The 20,848-nt window shown below is 55.6% G+C and overlaps 1 protein-coding gene across 1 annotated transcript in view; it reads left to right on the top strand.

Moving 5' to 3' along the window:
* Nucleotides 1–71: 71 nt before the first annotated feature.
* MAN2A2 (mannosidase alpha class 2A member 2) overlaps nt 72–20,848 on the top strand; it is a gene marked incomplete in the record, with an annotated part of 23,576 nt that continues 2,799 nt past the window's right edge. The window contains 22 exon segments of the mRNA XM_027773561.1: nt 72–254; nt 1,047–1,196; nt 1,727–1,984; nt 2,055–2,199; nt 2,305–2,476; nt 2,894–3,021; nt 3,242–3,415; nt 3,734–3,920; nt 5,728–5,905; nt 6,204–6,406; nt 7,122–7,304; nt 7,447–7,561; nt 7,777–7,844; nt 7,966–8,131; nt 9,276–9,512; nt 9,787–9,909; nt 10,444–10,558; nt 12,859–12,992; nt 13,162–13,303; nt 17,705–17,838; nt 18,151–18,225; nt 20,685–20,848. Coding sequence (XP_027629362.1) covers nt 1,065–1,196; nt 1,727–1,984; nt 2,055–2,199; nt 2,305–2,476; nt 2,894–3,021; nt 3,242–3,415; nt 3,734–3,920; nt 5,728–5,905; nt 6,204–6,406; nt 7,122–7,304; nt 7,447–7,561; nt 7,777–7,844; nt 7,966–8,131; nt 9,276–9,512; nt 9,787–9,909; nt 10,444–10,558; nt 12,859–12,992; nt 13,162–13,303; nt 17,705–17,838; nt 18,151–18,225; nt 20,685–20,848 — 3,233 coding nt within the window.

Below are 20,848 nucleotides of genomic sequence, written 5' to 3'. Positions count from 1 at the left end.
GCGGGCGACCGAAGACCCAGCGGCAGGTGCCTGCCCTCCTAGGACCAACTCTCTCTCCCCAGCTCCTCCCACTTTGGCCTGGACGCAGCCTCCCAGGGTTAAAAATATTGCCCGGGGGCCGCTAAGCGGAATCAGATCGTGCTAAGTAGAGCACGCAGAGGAAACAGAGCTCCTTGGCCCCGGGGCCCTTGTAGCCAGCTCCGGAGCACGGTCCCGCTCACACTGGGCCCAGCAGCATCCTCCCTCCCCAGAAGGCAAGTGGGGCCCACGGGGTGGCAGCGGGCATTGGTCCTTTGAAGTTGTTTCTGCCAAGCAGTCGTGCCAGCCTTCTCCTTACCCAGGGGACCTTTGGCATCACCGCTGGCTTCCCAGAGGTCTCCTACGTGCAGCTGAAAGTTTCTTGCTGCAGGAATCAGTACTAACAGGGCAGACATGGAGGACTGGCTTTGTTAGGAACATAAGCGCCTTTCTTCTTTTTGGAAAGAGAAAGTCACTGCTGTGTCTGTTAGAGAGGGTCTGTACCAGGCGCAGAGTCTGTGAGTGCCAGTCTGACCCAGGAGAGTGGGGAGAAAGGCTTTACTGCCAGTCTCTTTGGACTCTGGCTTTACTTTCAGATGACAATTAGAGGCCAGTGTGTTCATCAGAGACCAGGAGGACATGACCAAGGGGCCTGGGCGGGCACCTCCTGGAGGCAGGCCCTCTGGGAAGCTGGTTGTCCTCAGGAAGTTGCGCATGGGCCCTGGAGTGAGAACTGGGGTTCCCTCATCCTGTCCCCGTGTTGTAGCATCAGCCTAGGGAGAGCTGCCACCAGGACCAGGCAGGGGCAGCTCCAGACGTGCTGCTTCCTTGTCCTTTCACATCTCAGCCAAGAGACGGAAATCATAGCTGGCCAGCATCCCCGGGCAGGGCTGGGGTTGAGTGCTGAAAAGCTTCTTATTAGTGTCGGGCAGAGGTGTTCCTTGGGAGCAGCCCTCAGGTGCCCACTGGGGCATGCAGTGGAAAGTCCCTTGAATGTTGGAGCTACAGAGGAATATCCATCCTGCCAGGTGCACGAGGAAGCCAGCATGAAGCTGAAAAAGCAGGTGACAGTGTGCGGCGCCGCTATTTTCTGCGTGGGGGTCTTCTCGCTCTACCTCATGCTGGACCGGGTGCAGCACGACCCCACCCGACACCAGAGCGGTGGGAACTTCCCCCGGGTGAGTCATCCCTGGCTGCCCATCGATCTCTTCATCCCCAAGTCATGTGGGCTCAGCTTGCCACCTCAGCTGGAGAGTCATGTCAGCCCAGGACAAGACCGTGCCTTCTCAGTAGGCAGGTTTTCTAGAAAGCCAAGGCTAAAAGCAGTGATGGCATGAAGGAAGGAAGGGAAATGGCTGTGTGTGTGTCTGCTCCATCTTCCTGTGTTCCGGGCAGACAGTGCTAATTGATTGCAGCACTCATTCCCACTCAGTCCTCAGCACAGAGCTCCAGACAGGCGACACCGACTGGGAAATAGGTTATGGGAGATGAAATCTCTGCCGTGCGGGAGCCAGAGTGATGGCACGTCCCATCCGAGTGGATTGAGGTGCTCAGCTCCCTAATCTGACCAGAGGGAAGGCCATGGAGCTTCGTGGTCCAGCTTCGACTGAGACAAAAGACTCATGGCCAGGCCTCCGGTGGACCCCGAGCAGAGGCCTTCCCCGTGACACAGGGAGCTGGGGGTGATTGCTTTCTGGTTTTTTGGCAGAGCCAAATTTCTGTGCTGCAGAACCGCATCGAGCAGCTGGAGCAGCTGTTGGAGGAGAACCATGAGATCATCAGCCACATCAAGGACTCCGTGCTGGAGCTGACGGCCAACGTGGAGGGCCCGCCCGCCCTGCTGCCCTACTACACGGCCAATGGCTCCTGGGTGGTGCCGCCGGAGCCCCGGCCCAGCTTCTTTTCCGTCTCCCCCCAAGACTGCCAGTTTGCTTTGGGGGGCCGGGGCCAGAAGCCAGAGCTACAGGTAAGAGTCAGAGCAGCAGGGACTTGCAGGGGCTGCGGACGGGACCCTGAGCTGCTCTCCTGCCTGGCAGGTGCTGGCCGTGTCAGAGTGGCTGCCGTTTGACAATGCGGAGGGCGGCGTGTGGAGGCAAGGCTTCGACATCACCTACAGCCCGAACGACTGGGATGCCGAAGACCTGCAGGTGTTTGTGGTGCCTCACTCTCACAATGACCCAGGTGAGGGCCCTGCAGAGCTCTGCACCTGGGCAAGGGGTGGCCATAAGGGAGAGACAGTTGGAGAAGGCGGTCGTGTCCTCAGGGGACCCTGTGCTGGCTCTCCAGGCTGGATCAAGACCTTCGACAAATATTACACGGAGCAGACGCAGCACATCCTCAACAGCATGGTGTCCAAGTTGCAGGAGGACTCCCGGCGGCGCTTCCTCTGGGCAGAAGTCTCCTTCTTCGCCAAGTGGTGGGACAACATCAATGCCCAGAAGAAGGCGGCAGTGCGAAGGCCAGTGCCAGGCGGGGAGGCTATGGGGGGTGCTGGCGGGCCCCGGGCTCAGTGAGGAGGACACGCTGTCAGCTGCAGGTGCCACCAGGGCAGAGAGAAGAGGCACAGGGACCCCTGGCAGAGGCAAGGGCATGACTGTTGCAGGTCACTAGCATCACTAGCATCAGGAGAAACTGAAGGCGTGCGAGCATCAGCGAAGAGAAGGCACAGGCCCTACCTGAAAGAAGACGCCCCCGGATAAGGCAGGCTAGGATAGCGTGGAAGTGGCCGGGGGGAAGCAGGGCACGTGTTCATTTCTTGGTCCTGGGTTCGGGTGAGCTGACTCAGTGAGGCCTGTGCACACAAGCCCTGGGCTTCTGGCGGGCAGGATGGAAGAGACAATCCCACCCGGGGCTGAATGTGAGTCCTCAACTGCAGGCTGGTGGGAAATGGGCAGCTGGAGATCGCGACAGGAGGCTGGGTCATGCCCGACGAGGCCAACTCTCACTACTTTGCGCTGATTGACCAGCTCATCGAGGGACATCAGTGGCTAGAGAGAAACCTGGGTGAGTCCAGGCCTGGGGTGAGGCTCTGTCCCTATGGTTGGACCCAGCATGCTGTGGCACAGGGATTGGCGGGGGGCAGTTCCTTTCGAGGCTGATTCCCCTGACCGTGTGTGCCTGGTGGGTGGCATCCGTTCTCTGCCTGCCAAGGTAGGAACTAAGGGCCCAATCCCTGGGAGGCCAAGAGTCCTCAGGCCTCTGGCCTGCATGCATTGCTCTGCAGGTGTGACCCCACGCTCGGGCTGGGCAGTGGACCCCTTTGGATACAGCTCCACCATGCCTTACCTGCTGCGCCGTGCCAACCTGACCAGCATGCTGATTCAGAGGGTGCATTACGCCATCAAGAAGTACTTTGCTGCCACCCGCAGCCTGGAGTTCATGTGGAGGCAGACATGGGGTAAGGCCAGGTAGGGCTGAGGGAGCCAAGGCACATAACCTTCACCGGGGATGAGGGGGACATCAGAAATGAGACCCCCATGGGCGCTGGTGAGGATGTCAGCCTCTAGCCCCATGGGTCCGGCTGACTTCCAAGGGCCTAATCGTGCCCTGTGGGCACTTCCCCAGAAGGAGCCATGTCCTGTCCCTTGACCTGCATGTCCTCTGAGCCTTGTGTCTATCAGGGCTGCTTTAACCAAGCCAGTCCCTGCCCTCTCAACATCCTGGTCCCCAGCCACAGGGACCACCTGCCATGGTGACTGTGGCATGTCTTCCCCAGACTCAGACGCCAGCACGGACATCTTCTGCCACATGATGCCCTTCTACAGCTATGACATCCCCCACACCTGCGGCCCGGACCCCAAGATCTGCTGCCAGTTCGATTTCAAACGCCTGCCCGGGGGACGTATCAACTGCCCGTGGAAGGTGCCGCCCCGGGCCATCACAGAGTCTAACGTGGCAGAGAGGTATCTGCTTCAACCCTGGCTGTTCGGGCTCACAGAGGAGTCCCGAGGTCTGGCCTCTGTTCTGGGCACTGCCACGTGGAGCTGTACGACGCAGGCCACATGAGGAAAACATGGTGGATGCAGATGGTAGCCTGGAAAACTGGCATGGGCCCCGGGAGCCCCTTCTTCCAGGATGCTTTTAGTTTCCCAGATGAGCTTTGCAAATGTTCTGACAGACTGTCAGAGCCAGTTGACTAACGGAGGTGAAGGATTCTCGGATTAAGTGTATTTGTGCCAGCCGGCTGTGTGGTGGGTAAGGCCGTGGATCCTACATGGCCGACTGCACAGCTGAGTCCTGGACCTGACGGCTTGAGAAGCTTGCTGGGCACATGGGCTTGCATGCCCAGAATCCGAAGGGGAGAAATGGGAGAGAAAGGATCGTGGTGTGTCCATTCCCCATGGGGGATGCTTTCTCATTTTCTCTCTCTCTGCCTCTCTCCTACAAGTGCATGCACCTCCTGGGAGATTTTTTTTTTTTTTTAAAGTTAATTTCTTACAAACCTCAGGCTAACATGCCTTTGTCTAGCTCAGGCAGTCCGACTTGACTCTAAATTGACCAGGATCCTCAGTGTTCACTGGACCCCAAATCCCACTTCAGATCCACAGCCCCACCAAACTGCTTCTACCCCTGCAGCCTTGGAGTCCCCTTACAGCCACTGAGAAAATAAGCCCGGTCTCTTTGAGAAAATCATGTAGGGACCCCTGAAAATGTCACTATTGTCGGGCCAGTCCACGGCCTGAGGGTTAAGGCAGCTGGAGCCCATATGGCCTACCACGAAGTTCAAGTTCTTGACCTGGAAACAACCAGGCCCGAGTGCCTGCATGTCCAAAATCCTGAAAAGAGGAAGAGGAAGGAAAAGAGATTATGGTGTGACCACACCCCATGGTGGTGTTTTCGCGCTTTCCCTCTCTGTCTCTCTGACCAAAAAAAAAAAGTCACTGTTGTTGAAATCAAGCCTCTCCTGGAAAATGCTTAAGAGTTGCCTAAACAACCATTTAGCCAGAACCTTAAGAACATAACAAGTTGAACTGGTTTTTTTCCTTGCAATGCTCTGATTTCCATGATGTCCAAGAGGTGAAACCTGACCAAAACGGAGAGAAAATAGTCTTTTGTTCACAGAAATATAAATGCAGAGTCCAGGCAAGAATCTAGGGCTGTTGAGATCACGTGCTCACTGGAGAGAGAGAGAGAAAAAAAAAATGAGAAAGCGCTCCCCATGGGGGATGGTTGAACTGCAACCCACGCCCCCTTCCCCATTCTCCTCTGGGGATCTGGGGCATGCACACACAGGCACCCAAATGTGTTTTTCCAGACCACCTGGTCTAGGACTTGAACCACAGAATTGGCCGTGTGAGTCCCAGCACCTTAACCACCACACAACAGGCTGGCCTGTGAGCCCATCTTCGCTATAGTCCAAGGGCAGTCCTGGGGAAGGACTAATCTGCCAGAGGGCCCACGTGGGGTCTGAGAATGAAAGCCGTCAGTTGCTGCCTAGGATTCGGAAGAACTTTCCTGTTAGCACCGTCCAGAGAATACTGGGTTCCACTGGGACAGATTTCCTGTCCCTGGAGATCTGCCAGGCACAACCCGACTGCCCCTTGATTGGGTATCTCGAGGGGCTGCCTTCAGGGTGGCTCTGCTTGTGAATTGACCTTTGAGCCCTGAGGCTTGTGGTGGGCCCACATCCCATCTATCCTTTTCCTTCTCCTTCTCCTTCTCCTTCTCCTTCCCCTTCCCTTCCCCCTTCCCCTCCCCTTCCCTTCCCAGGGCAGCCCTCCTCCTAGACCAGTACCGCAAGAAGTCCCAGCTATTCCGAAGCAACGTGCTCCTGGTGCCGCTTGGTGACGACTTCCGCTATGATAAGCCCCAGGAGTGGGATGCCCAGTTCTTCAACTACCAGCGGCTCTTTGACTTCCTCAACAGCAAGCCCGACCTCCACGTGCAGGTGTGAGGGGTACGTGGCTGGGGAGGGGGCACCCCCTGCAGTGCTGCGGCCCAGCCCTTGTGGGTGGGGGGTGAGGGACCCTGCCCCCACGTCACTGGCTGCAAAAAAAGCTTTATTTCAAACTCTTAGGCGGCCCCCCTCTTACATAGGCGTCCGTCCCCAGGGTCCTAAGGGTAGGTGGATGTTGGCTGCCCTCTGCTGAGGCCAAACCCTGCCCCTGCCCTGGCTGTAGCACTGTGGGTTGGAATCCCCAGAAGGTTGGGGACCTGACAGGAGCTGGTCTTTGGGCTCCCCGCAGGTCCAGTTTGGCACACTCTCCGACTACTTTGACGCTCTGTACAAGAGGACAGGAGTGGAGCCTGGTGTTCGGCCCCCCGGGTTTCCCGTGCTGACCGGGGATTTCTTCTCCTATGCTGACCGCGAGGATCACTACTGGACAGGCTATTACACTTCCCGGCCTTTCTACAAGAGCTTGGACCGTGTGTTGGAAGCCCACCTGCGGTGAGACCCCCAGCCCCTTCCAGGCTGGGGAGAGTAGAGCTAGCCTTTAGTGTTTCATAATGGCTGGATTGGCTCAGGAGGGGATGGACCAGCAGGGAGGCCAGCCCCGTAGCCTAGTGGTTAAGAGAGCCTGATCCCATATGACCAGCTGAGGTTCAAACCCTGGCCCTGGTGGCTTAGAAACATGCCGGGCATGTGCGCCTGTCTGCCTAAAATTGTGTCAGGATGGAGAAATGAAAGAAAAAAATGGCAGCGTGTCTGCCCCATTGGGGAGTGCTTTGTCCTCTGTCTCCCTCCCTCTCTCTCTCTGGCTAAGGCTTATGCCCTCTAGTAAAAAAAAAAAAAAAAAAAACGAAAGAAAAGAAAAGAAAATCAGTGCAGGACTAGCGATGGTGTAATGGTAATGTTACTAATGTTACTGGACTCCCACATGGCCAATTGTAGTTCAAGTCCCAGAATCGGCGACTTGAAGCTCAGGCTGGACGCATGTGCATACATGCCACAATCCTGAGGGGAGAATGGAGGAGGAGGGATTGCAGTATGGCCATTCCCCCGGGGGGTGATTTCTCACGCTGTCTCTGCAGTGGGCAGCAAAAATCTCTCTTAAAAAAGTAACTGAGATAAATAAACGAAGTGATGGGAGCAGTGGTGAGGCTTGCAGCACATGGGTGGGGCCTGGGTCTCGGGTAGGCAGCTGACTTTTCTCTCTGGGCAGGGGGGCAGAGATTCTGTACAGCCTGGCAGTGGCTCACGCCCGTCGCTCTGGACTGGCCCCCCAGTACCCGCTCTCGGACTTCGCCCTTCTTACTGAAGCACGGCGCACACTGGGGCTCTTCCAGCATCACGACGCCATCACGGGCACCGCCAAGGAGGCTGTTGTGGTCGACTACGGGGTCAGGTCAGCTCTATGTTCCCCACCTTGCCTGGTGTCCCAAAGAAGGGGGCTGGGTAGCCAGAGGGCAGGCCTGCTGAGGGCCGTCCTGCTGGCATGGTGACAGCCTCTCGCAGCTCATCCGTCCCTGTCCTGCCCCCACCCCTAGGCTGCTGCGCTCCCTCGTCAGCCTGAAGCAGGTCATCATTAATGCAGCTCACTACTTGATGCTGGGGGACAAGGAGACCTACCACTTTGACCCGGAGGCCCCCTTTCTGCAAATGGTAAGCCCCTAAGTCTGCTGGGGTGGCCATCCAGTGCACAAGGGTCACATCCACAGAACTGCTGTGTGGGGGTGTCACTCCTCTTCCCCTTCCCCATCTGAGAGCACCACACCCAGCCAGGCTGGCCGTCCACACCCAGGACAGGCAGGGCAGCGTAGGGGCGGGATGCTGAGGCAGACTGAACCCACCATGGTCCTCTGCCCACTCGATTCCAGGACGAGACCCGCTTAAGTCAAGATGCCCTACCTGAACGCACAGTGATCCAGCTGGACTCTGCACCCAGGTAAGCAGGCCAGGCGAGTGCAGAGGCGAGGCCCCTCTGTCCCCCCGCTACGGTGCCTTGCCCTGGCTACTATGCCTACTCCCGCTACCTGCTCGTGTCAACCTCTTACTTCCACCTACAGGTTTGTGGTGCTCTTCAACCCGCTGGAACAGGAGCGCTTCAGCGTGGTATCCCTGCTGGTCAACTCACCCCGCGTGCGCGTTTTTTCAGAGGAGGGTCAGCCCCTGGCTGTGCAGATCAGTGCACACTGGAGCTCCGCCACCAGCTTGGTCCCAGATGTCTACCAGGTGAGGCAGGTGCCACCCCGGGCCAGTCGCTGGCCTCTCCCCAGGGCCTCGCCCTGCCTATCAACCCCAGTCTCCCACCGCCCTGGCCTTGACCCTGCTTACTCCCAGGTTGGGGACAGGTGTCTCGGGGAAGGGGACTGCCCAGAGGACAGTCGTTCTTGGGACTTGAGCATGTTCGTGAAAAGAAAGTGAAGGTTGGTGTAGTAATAATGGAAGTAAAAGTAGTTTCAGGGTCAGCAAGTGGCATGGAGGTTAAAGCATTAGATCCTACGTGGCCAGCTGCATGGTTCAAGCCTGGTACCTGATGGCTGGAAAATCACACCATGTTAGGACCAGGCGGAGCGGTGGTTAAGGCATTGGACTCCTACATGGCCAACCGTGGTTCGTGTCCTGAACCTGGCGGTTTGCTTTCTCACATTTCTCTGTCTCTGGTGAGCATGTGTGCCCTATAGCAAATTTAAAAATAGTAAGAAGAAAGAAGGAATAAGAAAATCACACCAGGTGCATGTGCATGCATACCTAAAATCTTGAGAGAAGACTGGAGGAGAAAGGATTGTGGCATGGGTGATTTCTCACTTGTCCTCTCTCTGTCTCTCTGTTTATCTCTCTCTGTCAACACATACAACCTATAGAAAAAGCCTAATAAAAAGCAGCAGTTCTGGGAACAGTAGTTAGTGTAATGGCTATGTCGCTGGACTCCCATGTAGCCGACTGCGGTTTGAGTCCTGGACCCAGTGGCTTAAAATCACGCCGGGCACATGTGCGTGCGTGCCCAAGATCCCGAGAGGAGAATGGAGGAGAAGGGATTGTGGCGTGGCATCCCCCACAATCTCTCTTTCTATCTCTCTGTCTGGCGAGCACACTCCCCTATAGCAAAAAACTGTCAAAAAAAAAAAAAGGCAGCAGTTCTAAGACCATATCATGTATTCATTGCATAAATACTTATCAAAAGCTTACTGTAGTTTTCATAGGTTTCCAAATATTATTTGAGACAGAGTCTGACAAAGAGCTGGTCACATCACCTCTACCTCGAGGGCAGGTACAGGAGGAGACTCAAGCTCTCAAGAGGTGAATACTCAGGACCAGAGTCCCAGGCCTGTACCCAAAACTGATGCCCTACTTCCTCGCCCTCCTGTGCCTGCAGGTGTCGGTGCCCATCCACCTGCCAGCCCTGGGCCTGGGCGTGCTGCAGCTGCAGCTGGGCCTGGACGGACACCGCACACTGCCCTCCTCCGTGCGTGTCTACCTGCATGGCCGGCAGCTCCCCGTCAGCAGGCATGAGGCATTCCCAGTCCGAGTCATCGATTCAGACAGCAGTGACTTCGCCCTCAGGAACCGCTACATGCAGGTCTGGTTCTCAGGCCTTACTGGGCTCCTCAAGGTAAAGGGCCAGGGGCGGTGGGGCAGGCCGGCGGGCCGGCGGGAGGGTCGGGCCCAGGGGTGGTGTGTGTGTTGGTGGGGGTGTAGAGCTGCCTGCCAGCTCCCCATGTGTGCTGCCACCTGACTGATGGCAGCCCCGGGCTTGGGCCATATTGCCCCCCAGCCAATGGCGCAGGGAAGCTGGACTTGGTCCTGGGGTTAGTGAGTGGCGCCCTCTCGGGGCAGGCCTGACGTGCTGGTGTGGGGCCAGGGGTCAGGGCTGTGTTTCTCGGCAGAGCATCCGGAGGGTGGACGAGGAGCAGGAGCAGCAGGCTGACATGGAGTTCCTCGTCTACGGCACTCGCGCGTCCAAAGACAAGAGTGGAGCCTACCTCTTCCTGCCTGATGGCGAGGCCAAGGTACCCCAAGACTCCTCACAGACCCACAGGCCCTCAGGGCCATACTGATGGGAGTCCACAAGGAGGGCATGGGCCTTCCTCCAGGGTGATCACTGCCTACTGGGGACAGAGTGAGCGGGGCCAGAGCCTACTGGCAGTGAGCACAGACGGCCCCGACTTGCCATGCTTCCACTGCAGCTTTGTCACTTTCTAGTGATGCAAGCCATTCATATTCAGCACAGCCATTCTCTCCCGCTTTCAGTTCAGTGTCCTGTGAGCGCTGTGAGGCATTCGACACTTCATTGTGAGTAGGTCTTGCATTAGCAACTCTGCCCAACCTCAGGCTGATGCGAGTGCCCCGAGCCATCAGGGTGGTCAGGGCTCAGCCAGGGTGTTCGGTCGGTTGGTTAGTGGCATTCAGCGCGCTTTTGACCAATAATGTTTGCAGTTCCAGAGGTGGCAGAGGAGCGTCTGCACTTCTGTCTCCCAGCTCCAAGCCAGCACCTTCCTGCTTTGCTGTCTGGGCTGTGGGCTGAGCGCCCTCTTTCTCCCCAGCCCTATGTCCCCAAGGAGCCCCCGGTGCTGCGCGTCACGGAAGGCCCTTTCTTCTCAGAGGTGGTTGCATACTACGAGCATGTTCACCAGGTGGTCCGGCTTTATAACCTGCCAGGTGAGCCCCCCCCGGGCTGATGAAAAAGGGGCAGGAAGGGGGCCAGCCAGTGACTGGTACAGTGGGTAAGCAGCTGGATCCCACATGGCCAACTGCATGGTTCGAGTCCCAGACTCGATGGCTTGAGAAACATGCTGGGGGACCAGCAGGTGGTATGATGGCTAAGAGGTACTCTCTTGACTGATCTTGGTTCAAGTCCCAGACCTGGGAGCCTGCTTTCTCATTTTCTCCTCCTCTCTCTCTGTGTGTTTTTGGCTCTTTCTGGTGAGTGCACCTGCCTTATAGCAAAATTTTAAATAATAATAATAAATAAAATCATGTAAATATTATTAAAACAAAAAACTAAAAGAAAAATATGCTGGGAGTATGTGCATGCATCCCCAGAATCCCAAGAGAATGGAGAAGAGATTGCAGAGTGGCCATCCCCTCTGGGGAGTGATTTCTCACCTTCTCTCTCTCTAGGGAGCACATGTACCATATAGCAAATTTGACAAAGTTGTATGAAAATAAAAAAAGGTATGGGCTCCCTGGGCCATGCTGAGCTCATCCTTCCGTCTTGTCTGTCCCTAGCAGATGGGTCACTTGAGACAGAGATGCTTAACCCTCCTGGAGAAAAGAGCATCTCAGAATGCCCTGGGGCCCACTGAGGAGGTCAGCCTAGCCCCTTCCTCAGCCCCGATTTCTCCCCACCTGGTCTCAGGCTCTTCCTCCCGCTCTGTTTCTGTGCCAGGAGTGGAGGGGCTGTCCCTGGAGATGTCCTCCCTGGTGGACATCCGAGACTACATCAACAAAGAACTGGCCCTGCGCATCCGTACGGACATCGACAGCCAGGGTACCTTCTTCACAGACCTCAACGGCTTCCAGGTGATCCGTGAGCGAGCCTTAGAGACCCCACGGAGCAGACAGGCATGGGAGGGGTGGTCTGCCTAATGAGGAAAGAGGACTCTGAGGACTCCCAGGCAAGAGCGATCAGGGACCCCATCAGATGTTGGGGGGGACAATGTCACTCACAGTGGCTGGTCTTGTTCTACAGGTGCAACCGCGGCGGTATCTCAAGAAATTGCCCCTGCAAGCCAACTTCTACCCCATGCCAACCATGGCCTACATCCAGGATGGGCAGAAACGCCTCACGCTACACACTGCCCAGGCCCTGGGCGTCTCTAGCCTTGGCAATGGTGAGTAGGGAACGTGAGCTCTTGCAGGAAGCAAGCGGAGCGCCCCCTCCACCCTGCCTCCTTCCTGTCTGCTCATTCACAGCCCCACCAGCCCCACATAGGCACCTGCTGTCACCCTCTCCCTGGTGCCGGCAGTTGGTTAGTGAGGGCGTCCTCGGGTGCCTGCAGGAAGCATCAGAGTGTTGAATGTTGATTCTCAGTGGAGACATGCAACCCCCTTCTCCTGTCCAGGCGTGAGAGTAGATTCTGTTTGGAAAGTACATGACATGCTATGTAGGTTTTTGTTTTTTGGTTTTTTTTTTTTAAGCTTACTATTTTTAAAAATTTCCTGTAAGGCACATGCACTTGCCAGAGAGAGACAGAGAGGGAAAGTGAGAAATCACTCCAGAGGAGGGGATGACCACATGGCAGTCCCTTCTCCATTCTCCTTTTGGGATTTCGGGCATGTTTTTCTCTTCTTTCCTTTTTTAAAAATAATTATTTTATTTATTGTTATTATAGTCCCAGACTCGATGGCTTGAGAAACATGCTGGGGGACCAGCAGGTGGTATGATGGCTAAGAGGTACTCTCTTGACTGATCTTGGTTCAAGTCCCAGACCTGGGAGCCTGCTTTCTCATTTTCTCCTCCTCTCTCTCTGTGTGTTTTTGGCTCTTTCTGGTGAGTGCACCTGCCTTATAGCAAAATTTTAAATAATAATAATAAATAAAATCATGTAAATATTATTAAAACAAAAAACTAAAAGAAAAATATGCTGGGAGTATGTGCATGCATCCCCAGAATCCCAAGAGAATGGAGAAGAGATTGCAGAGTGGCCATCCCCTCTGGGGAGTGATTTCTCACCTTCTCTCTCTCTAGGGAGCACATGTACCATATAGCAAATTTGACAAAGTTGTATGAAAATAAAAAAAGGTATGGGCTCCCTGGGCCATGCTGAGCTCATCCTTCCGTCTTGTCTGTCCCTAGCAGATGGGTCACTTGAGACAGAGATGCTTAACCCTCCTGGAGAAAAGAGCATCTCAGAATGCCCTGGGGCCCACTGAGGAGGTCAGCCTAGCCCCTTCCTCAGCCCCGATTTCTCCCCACCTGGTCTCAGGCTCTTCCTCCCGCTCTGTTTCTGTGCCAGGAGTGGAGGGGCTGTCCCTGGACATGTCCTCCCTGGTGGACATCCGAGACTACATCAACAAAGAACTGGCCCTGCGCATCCGTACGGACATCGACAGCCAGGGCACCTTCTTCACAGACCTCAACGGCTTCCAGGTGATCCGTGAGCGAGCCTTAGAGACCCCACGGAGCAGACAGGCATGGGAGGGGTGGTCTGCCTAATGAGGAAAGAGGACTCTGAGGACTCCCAGGCAAGAGCGATCAGGGACCCCATCAGATGTTGGGGGGGACAATGTCACTCACAGTGGCTGGTCTTGTTCTACAGGTGCAACCGCGGCGGTATCTCAAGAAATTGCCCCTGCAAGCCAACTTCTACCCCATGCCAACCATGGCCTACATCCAGGATGGGCAGAAACGCCTCACGCTACACACTGCCCAGGCCCTGGGCGTCTCTAGCCTTGGCAATGGTGAGTAGGGAACGTGAGCTCTTGCAGGAAGCAAGCGGAGCGCCCCCTCCACCCTGCCTCCTTCCTGTCTGCTCATTCACAGCCCCACCAGCCCCACATAGGCACCTGCTGTCACCCTCTCCCTGGTGCCGGCAGTTGGTTAGTGAGGGCGTCCTCGGGTGCCTGCAGGAAGCATCAGAGTGTTGAATGTTGATTCTCAGTGGAGACATGCAACCCCCTTCTCCTGTCCAGGCGTGAGAGTAGATTCTGTTTGGAAAGTACATGACATGCTATGTAGGTTTTTGTTTTTTGGTTTTTTTTTTTTAAGCTTACTATTTTTAAAAATTTCCTGTAAGGCACATGCACTTGCCAGAGAGAGACAGAGAGGGAAAGTGAGAAATCACTCCAGAGGAGGGGATGACCACATGGCAGTCCCTTCTCCATTCTCCTTTTGGGATTTCGGGCATGTTTTTCTCTTCTTTCCTTTTTTAAAAATAATTATTTTATTTATTGTTATTATTTTTTCTTTTTTTGGAGAGGTTTTTGCTACAGGGCACATGCGCTCACCAGACAGACAACAGACAGGAAAAAGAAAGCGAGAAATCCCCCCCCGGGGGGATGGCCATGCCGCAATCCCTTCTCCTCCATTCTCTTCTTGGGATCTTGGGCACACACACACACACGCCCGGCATGAGTTTTAAGCCACCGGGTTCGGGACACGAACTGCGGTCAACTATATGGGAGTCCAGTGACACAGCCATTACGCTAACTGCTGGTCCCAGTTATTATTATTTTTAATTTGACCAGAGAGAGAGAGAAGGTAAGTGAGAAAGAAAGGTGCCAGGTCCAGGACTCACACTGCAGCCAGCCACTTGGGAGTCCAATGCCTCAGCTACCATGCCACCTGCCACCCCTCCCCACCTGTATCCCCCTGGCATGTTTTTCAAGCCACCAGGTCCAGGACTCAAACCACACGGTCAGTAATGTGGGACCCAGCCACCTTAACCACCATGCCACCAGCTGGTCCATAAGCTTATTCTGTTTTCCATGCACCCACGTAATTGAGAGGCAGATAGTACCCCCAACAGGGGCCCAAGTCCATGATCCACCCCGCAGCCTCAGCCAGCTGTGGGACCTGGGCACATGTGCATCTCGCCGACTCTGGGAAGTGTCTACATGTGAATTGGCAACCTTCCCACGTGGGTCGGCCTCGCAGTGTCGAGTTTGCCACGGCACCTCCGTCCAGCCCCAACACTCCATGTTCAAATGAAACACTTAGGAAAGGAGAAAAATACATCTCGCTTCATACTAATGGTCATTAGGAGGGCCGTGGGCGTGAGAGCGCTGGCCTGGAAGCAGGTCTGGCCAGCCGCTCACTAGGAAGGCTCAGGTAGCCCCATGTCCTCAGGGCACGATAAATGGTTCAGTCTGGGCGGCCCCTGAGGCCATTGAGATCGGCCTGTGGAACGGAGCCTGTGAGGACTGAGCTGAGGGTGCCCTGCCGTGGCCGAGCATGGGCCAGGGTGAGTGCAGGCCGACTCTGCAGGGAGGAGTGTGGCCTCTCTGCTCCTTTCTGCAGGAGCAGCTTGGAGTCTCTCAGCCTTCCGCCTCCTGATTGCAGCCCAGTGACCCCGCATGTCATCTCTGTCCCTCTGGGAAGCGGTGTAGAAATGGGAATCGTCTTGGGTGTTGGGGCCCCCTCCTGTGACTGCGCGGGGATGGAGGGCCACGGAGCTGCGGAAGGGAGAGCCAGGGCTGGGAGACAAGGGCAGATGGGACGTCTGAGTGGGAGACACTGGCCTGGGCTCCCCTCAGGATCCTGTGGGAAAACAGGATGGGCAAATGCCATCTGACCTGTGTCAGCTTAGCAGTGAGCCCCTTCCCTGGGCACATTCTGGGAACTGGGACCCAGCAGTTACTCACCTGGACCCCCACAGGAAAGGCTTGGGGGTGCCTCCTGCGGCCTCCCTTCCCTTGGGCACTGGGGAAGGGAACTGGGACCCAGCAGTTACTCACCTGGACCCCCACAGGGAAAGGCTTGGGGGTGCCTCCTGCGGCCTCCCTGAGTGCTGGTCCAGTCAGCCGAGACCCTGTCCAGGTGCCCTACCCTCCCTCTCTGCTTCCCTCTTTCTCCCTCTCCCTCCCTACCCACTTCCTTCCTTTCTCTCTTCTACCCTCTCCCCTCTCCTCTCCCTTTCCTTCCCTTTCTTTTATCTTCTCTCCCTCTTTTTGTCTTGGAAGAAATACATACAGTCTTTTTTTTGGAGGGGAGAGTTTTTTGCCATAGGGTACGCACACTTGCCAGAAAGAGACAGAGACAGAAAGCGAGAAATCATTCCCTCCTGGGCGTGGGGGGGGGGATGGCCACACCCCACAATCCCTTCTCCATTCTCCTCTTGGGATTTGGGGCATGCACGCACACGAAACCTGGCATGTGCTTAAGGCACTGGGTCCAGGACTCCAACTGCGGTCGACTACATGGGAGTCCAGCGACGTAGCCATTGCGCCATCTGCTGGTCCCCACTCTTTTTTTGTTGTTGTTGTTTTATTTAAGAATTATGTTATTGGTGCTGGCAGATGGCGTGGTGGTTAAGGGCACTGGACTCCCACATGGCCAACCATGGTTCGAGTCCTGGACCTGGCGGCCCACTTTCTCACTTTCTAGGGAAAGTGAGAAAGCAAGCTACCAGGTCTGGGACTCAAGCCACAGCCAGCCATGTGGGAGTCCAGTGCTGTAACCACCATACCATCTGCTGGCCCCACTAAATTTTTTTTTTTTAAAGGAGTTATTTTATTGAACTTTATTTATTTTTAATTTGACCAGAGAGGGAAAGCAAGAAAACAAGCTGCCAGGTCTGGCATTTGAACTGCAGCGGGCCATGTGGGAGTCCCGTGCCCCTAACCACCACGCCACTTTAATTAAAAGTGAAAATAATGTGGCCAGTCACATGATCTGGTGGTGAAGGGATCCGAATCCCACAGGGCTGACTGCGTGGTTCTGGTCCTGTCCCTGGTGACTTGAGGAACACAGTGTGTGTGTTTGTACTGCACATGTGCATACCCTGAAGAGGAGGTCAGGGAGGGAACTGCAACCTGACCGTGGCCCATTCAGGGGTGCTTTGCCCACTCCCTCTTTCTCTGTCTTCGCCTCTCTGGTGAGCACATACATTCTCTGGCAAACTAAAAAAGTGTGGGACCAGCAGATGGAGTAACAGTTATATCGCTGGACTCCCACGTAGTCGACCACTGTTCAAGTCCTAGACCTGGCAGCTTAAAACACGCAGAGTGCGTATGCCTGCCTACCCAAAATCCTGATAGCAGAATGCAGGAGGAGGGATTGCTATGTAGTTAATTCCCCCCCGGGGGGAGGGTGATTTCTCGCTGTCTGTCTGTCTCTGTCTCTCTGGCGAGCACACGCGCCCTCTAGCAAACATCTCTTGATTTTTCTCTCACAAGAGAGACAAGTGAAAAAGAATGCAAGCAGAGTGCGTATGCCTGCCTACCCAAAATCCTGATAGCAGAATGCAGGAGGAGGGATTGCTATGTAGTTAATTCCCCCCCGGGGGGAGGGTGATTTCTCGCTGTCTGTCTGTCTCTGTCTCTCTGGCGAGCACACGCGCCCTCTAGCAAACATCTCTTGATTTTTCTCTCACAAGAGAGACAAGTGAAAAAGAATGCAAAGGTGGTCATCCATCACCTCTTTTCCCTGGGCGACATCAGATGACCCCTAACTTGGGCCTCTGCATGCTCTGCCATGGCAGTTCTGTCCACAGCTCCACATTCAGTGGATGAGGCTGTCAGGGATTGGATCTGGGCTTTCAGTCCCTGTTAAAACAGTACAGGAGAGCATGTGTTTCTGCCACACTAAAATCCGCCCAGGGGCGTAGTGGTTAAGGCAACTGGATCCCACATGGCTGACCAACATGATTCGAATCCACCCAGGACTGGTGACCCTGCCCCATGAGGGGTGCTTCTCTTCTCACTCTCAGTCTCTGGCAAGTGCACGCACCTTTGATCTAAAAAAAAAAAGAGAGAGAAAACAGTCTGCCCAACCTGGTGAAGCTGCCCTTAGGGAGTCTGCAACAACACCAGACAGCTGTTGATCTCCGTGTTCTGCTGGCTGGTTTGTATTTTGAGGTGGGGAGTCCGTCTGGGTGTGGTTTCCTGCCTGGGCTCCCAGCGAGCCTCACCCCTGGGCCACAGAACACGGGCCATAGATCCACCCCAGGCTCAGCCTTCCCTTCCTGGGCCTCTTGTTTCCTGGCCCTCAGCGGCCATGCTTCTCTGGGATTCTAACATCTTTCTCACCGGGTGGCCAAGCTCCTGTCCCCCTTGCTGGGCCCGTGGTAGGGATTCTGTTCGCAGGGCACTGTCTGCCTGGGGTGGGGGCGGCAGGCTGGGGCTCACAGTCCCTCTCCCCAGGCCAGCTGGAGGTGATCTTGGACCGGCGACTCATGCAAGATGACAACCGCGGCCTCGGCCAGGGGCTCAAGGACAACAAGAAGACCTGCAGCCGTGTGCGCCTCCTGCTGGAACGGCGGACCTCAGGCAGCGAGGTAAAGTCTGGGCCTGGTGCCCAGCAAGCCAGGTCAGGCGGGTCCCTGGGCGGCCCTCGGGTTCTAGCCGAGGGCTCGAGAGGGATTGCAGCCAAAGGTGGGCGAGGGAGAGCAAGCAGGGCTTTGTTCCTGGGCCACAGGGAGGCCGGGGCGTTGGCCAGCCCTCTCCGTGGCCCAGCACCTCCGTCTCCCATGGCACCCTGTGGCCGTGCCCCTCACCTGCCTTCCTCTGTGCCCTGCTCTGCCCTCCCCCCTGCGCCTCCTGTCCATCTCCTCCATGCCCGCTCATATGGCTTTCTCTGCCCCCACTAGCCTGGCTTTTTCTCCAAAATGGCAGCCATGTTTAGGGGCTCGATCTTCCTCAGCAGCAGCCAGAGTGACCAAGAGGTAAGGGTCAGTGATGGGCAGCCACCTGGTGTGAACCAGCTGTGGCTGCAGGGGGCGCCTGTGGTAACAGAGCCTGCCACAGCTCTACCCACACCTGGGGCTCAGCCCCTCCTCAGTATCTACACGTACCTGCTGAGGCATAGGGACCAGAGGGGCAGAGATGCAAACCACACCAGCCCTACCAGGAACATCCTCTTGGGCGGGTCTGGGGGTCCACTTAGTGTGTACGAGGACACAGTAGAAAGGACGTGTCTCACTGGTCCTGAGTAGCAGGACAGCATTGTGGACAAGGGGATCAAGGACAGCTTCCTGGAGGAGGTGTTATTCAAAGCTCTGCCTGGATGAATGAGAATTTTTTTTACATTTTTGTCATGGAGCATATGCACTTGCTAGGGAGAGGGAGAAAATGAGAACCCACACAGGGAGGAAGGCCACATCCCAATCCCTTCTCTGTTCTCTTGGGATTTTGGGGGCGACACACATGCACATACATCCAACGTGTTTTTCACAGCCCTGGGTCTGGGACTGAAACTGTGAAGTCAGCCATGTGGGATCCAGCCACCTGACTACTGCGCCACCTGCTGGCCCAGGGGTGTGATTTAAACACGTGAACCGGGACCAGCAGTTGGCGTAATGGCTGTGACGCTGGACTCCCATGTAGTTGACCGCGGTTCGAGCCCCGGACCCTGTGGCTTAAACTTAGCCGGGCATATGTGCATGTGTGCCCAAGATCCCGAGAGGAGAGTGGAGGAGAAGGGATCGTGGCATGACCATCCCCCCTGGGGGATGATTTCTCGCTTTCTGTCTCTCTGTCTCTCTCTGTCTTTCTGGTGAGCTCACACGCCCTATAGCAAAAACCTCTCCCCCACAAACAAAATAAATAAACATGTGAGCCAGGGCACAGGGCAGGAGGCAGGAACGAGTATGAACGGAATAGCCGTGGGTTCATTGCGTCAGAGGAGAGCCAAGACCGGGCTGTCCAGTGTGGTTGCCATGAGCTGCAAATAGCTAAGAAGATATAAAGTGAAAGACTTGGTTTTTCCCCCTTGCTGGCCACGTGTTGAGTAGTTGCTTGCCGCTGGCGACTACTGTGGTAAACAGTTTGGATGCAGTGTCCTCCTTTTATAGCAGAAAGACCCTCTGGCCAGTGCTGGGCCCCAGTGCAAAGAGGGGTACGAGGCAGACCACAGGGGCCACGCATGTCTGGCCAAGTTTGAACTTGATTCTGGAGCCCAGGGAGGTGTCTGGGCTGTTGGGACTCTGTCAGTGTGACAGCAGATAGCAGGCTGGGTCTAGCAAAAGGAGCCTAGAGACAGATGACAGTTCAAAGCTGGTCAAGCCGGAAGTGTGGGCGGGAGAAGCCGAGGTGGCTGTGAGGGTGTGGCAGGGGTGGGCAGAGTCGGAGTCAGAAGATCAGAGTGAAGGAATGGATTCTGGGCATTTGGGAGGAGAGTGGCACGCGGGGCAGAAACCCAGAGTACAGATACACAGCAGTTTTGGGGGACAGTGGCACTTGGGCCTCTGAGTGCCAAATCCAGGAGGGACAGCTAGTGGGCCTCAGCGGGTAGAGCCACGGGCATGCCAGGCCAGCACTGTGGAACCACAGGACTACTGGGGCCATCTGTCATAGGCCCACACGCCATGCTGAAGCCTGCGTCCCCCTGTCTACCGCTCTCCTCCCTGCACCCAGAGTCTCTGTGATGGGGTGTCACTGAGGAGGGTGTGGCACACATAGTATAATAAAAACAAAACAAACAAAAAAAAAAAACAAGGGGCGAGCAGGTGGCATGGCGGTTGAAGTGCTGGACTCCCACATGGCCGTCCGTGGTTTGAGTCCTGTATATGGTGGCTTGCCTTTCTCACTCTCCCTCTCTGTCTCTGTCTGGTCAAATTGAAAAATAATAATTAATTAATTATGGGACCAGCAGTTGGCGTAATGGCTGTGTTGCTGGATTCCCATGTGGTTGACTACGGTTCGAGTCCCGGACCCAGTGGCTTAAACTCACACCGGGCGCATGTACGTGTGTGCCCAGGATCCCGAGAGGAGAGTGGAGGAGATGTGATTGTGGCATGGCCATCTCCCTGGGAGATGATTTCTTGCTTTCTGTCTCTGTTTCTCTCTGTCTTTCTGGCGAGTGCACGTGCCCTATAGCGGAAACCTCTCCAAAAAAAGAAAAAATAAATAAATAACTAAATAAAAATAAATAATTAATTCTTTTTAAAAAAAGAAAAAAATAAAACAGGTAATAGCCTAGTGACTTAGCCCTTCCGAGGCAGGTGAGATGGTAGTGGCCACACTCGGAGGGTTGGGAGATGCAGCCCAGCTCTCCGTGAACCCAGACATGCCAGGAATGCTCCTTCCAGGGGAACTTCCAGGCTGAACTTCCGTGCAGCCCTGCCCCACCCTCACCCCCAGCCTGGCTCCCCGTGCTCACCCACATCTCGGGCCCCACTTGCAGGTCCAAGACAGCCGTGCTCCCAGCTACCCATCCCTCCTCAGCCACCTGACCTCCATGTACCTGAACACCCCAGTGCTTGCCCTGCCTGTGGCCAACAGGCAGCCACCAGGCCCTGTTCTCCGCTCCTTCCATCCTCTGGCCTCCCCTCTGCCCTGCGACTTCCA

This window comes from Tupaia chinensis, unplaced genomic scaffold (assembly GCF_000334495.1).
Source record: "Tupaia chinensis unplaced genomic scaffold, TupChi_1.0 Scaffold000359_1, whole genome shotgun sequence".
Taxonomy (NCBI): domain Eukaryota; kingdom Metazoa; phylum Chordata; class Mammalia; order Scandentia; family Tupaiidae; genus Tupaia; species Tupaia belangeri.
This window is presented reverse-complemented; position numbering and strand designations above follow the sequence as displayed.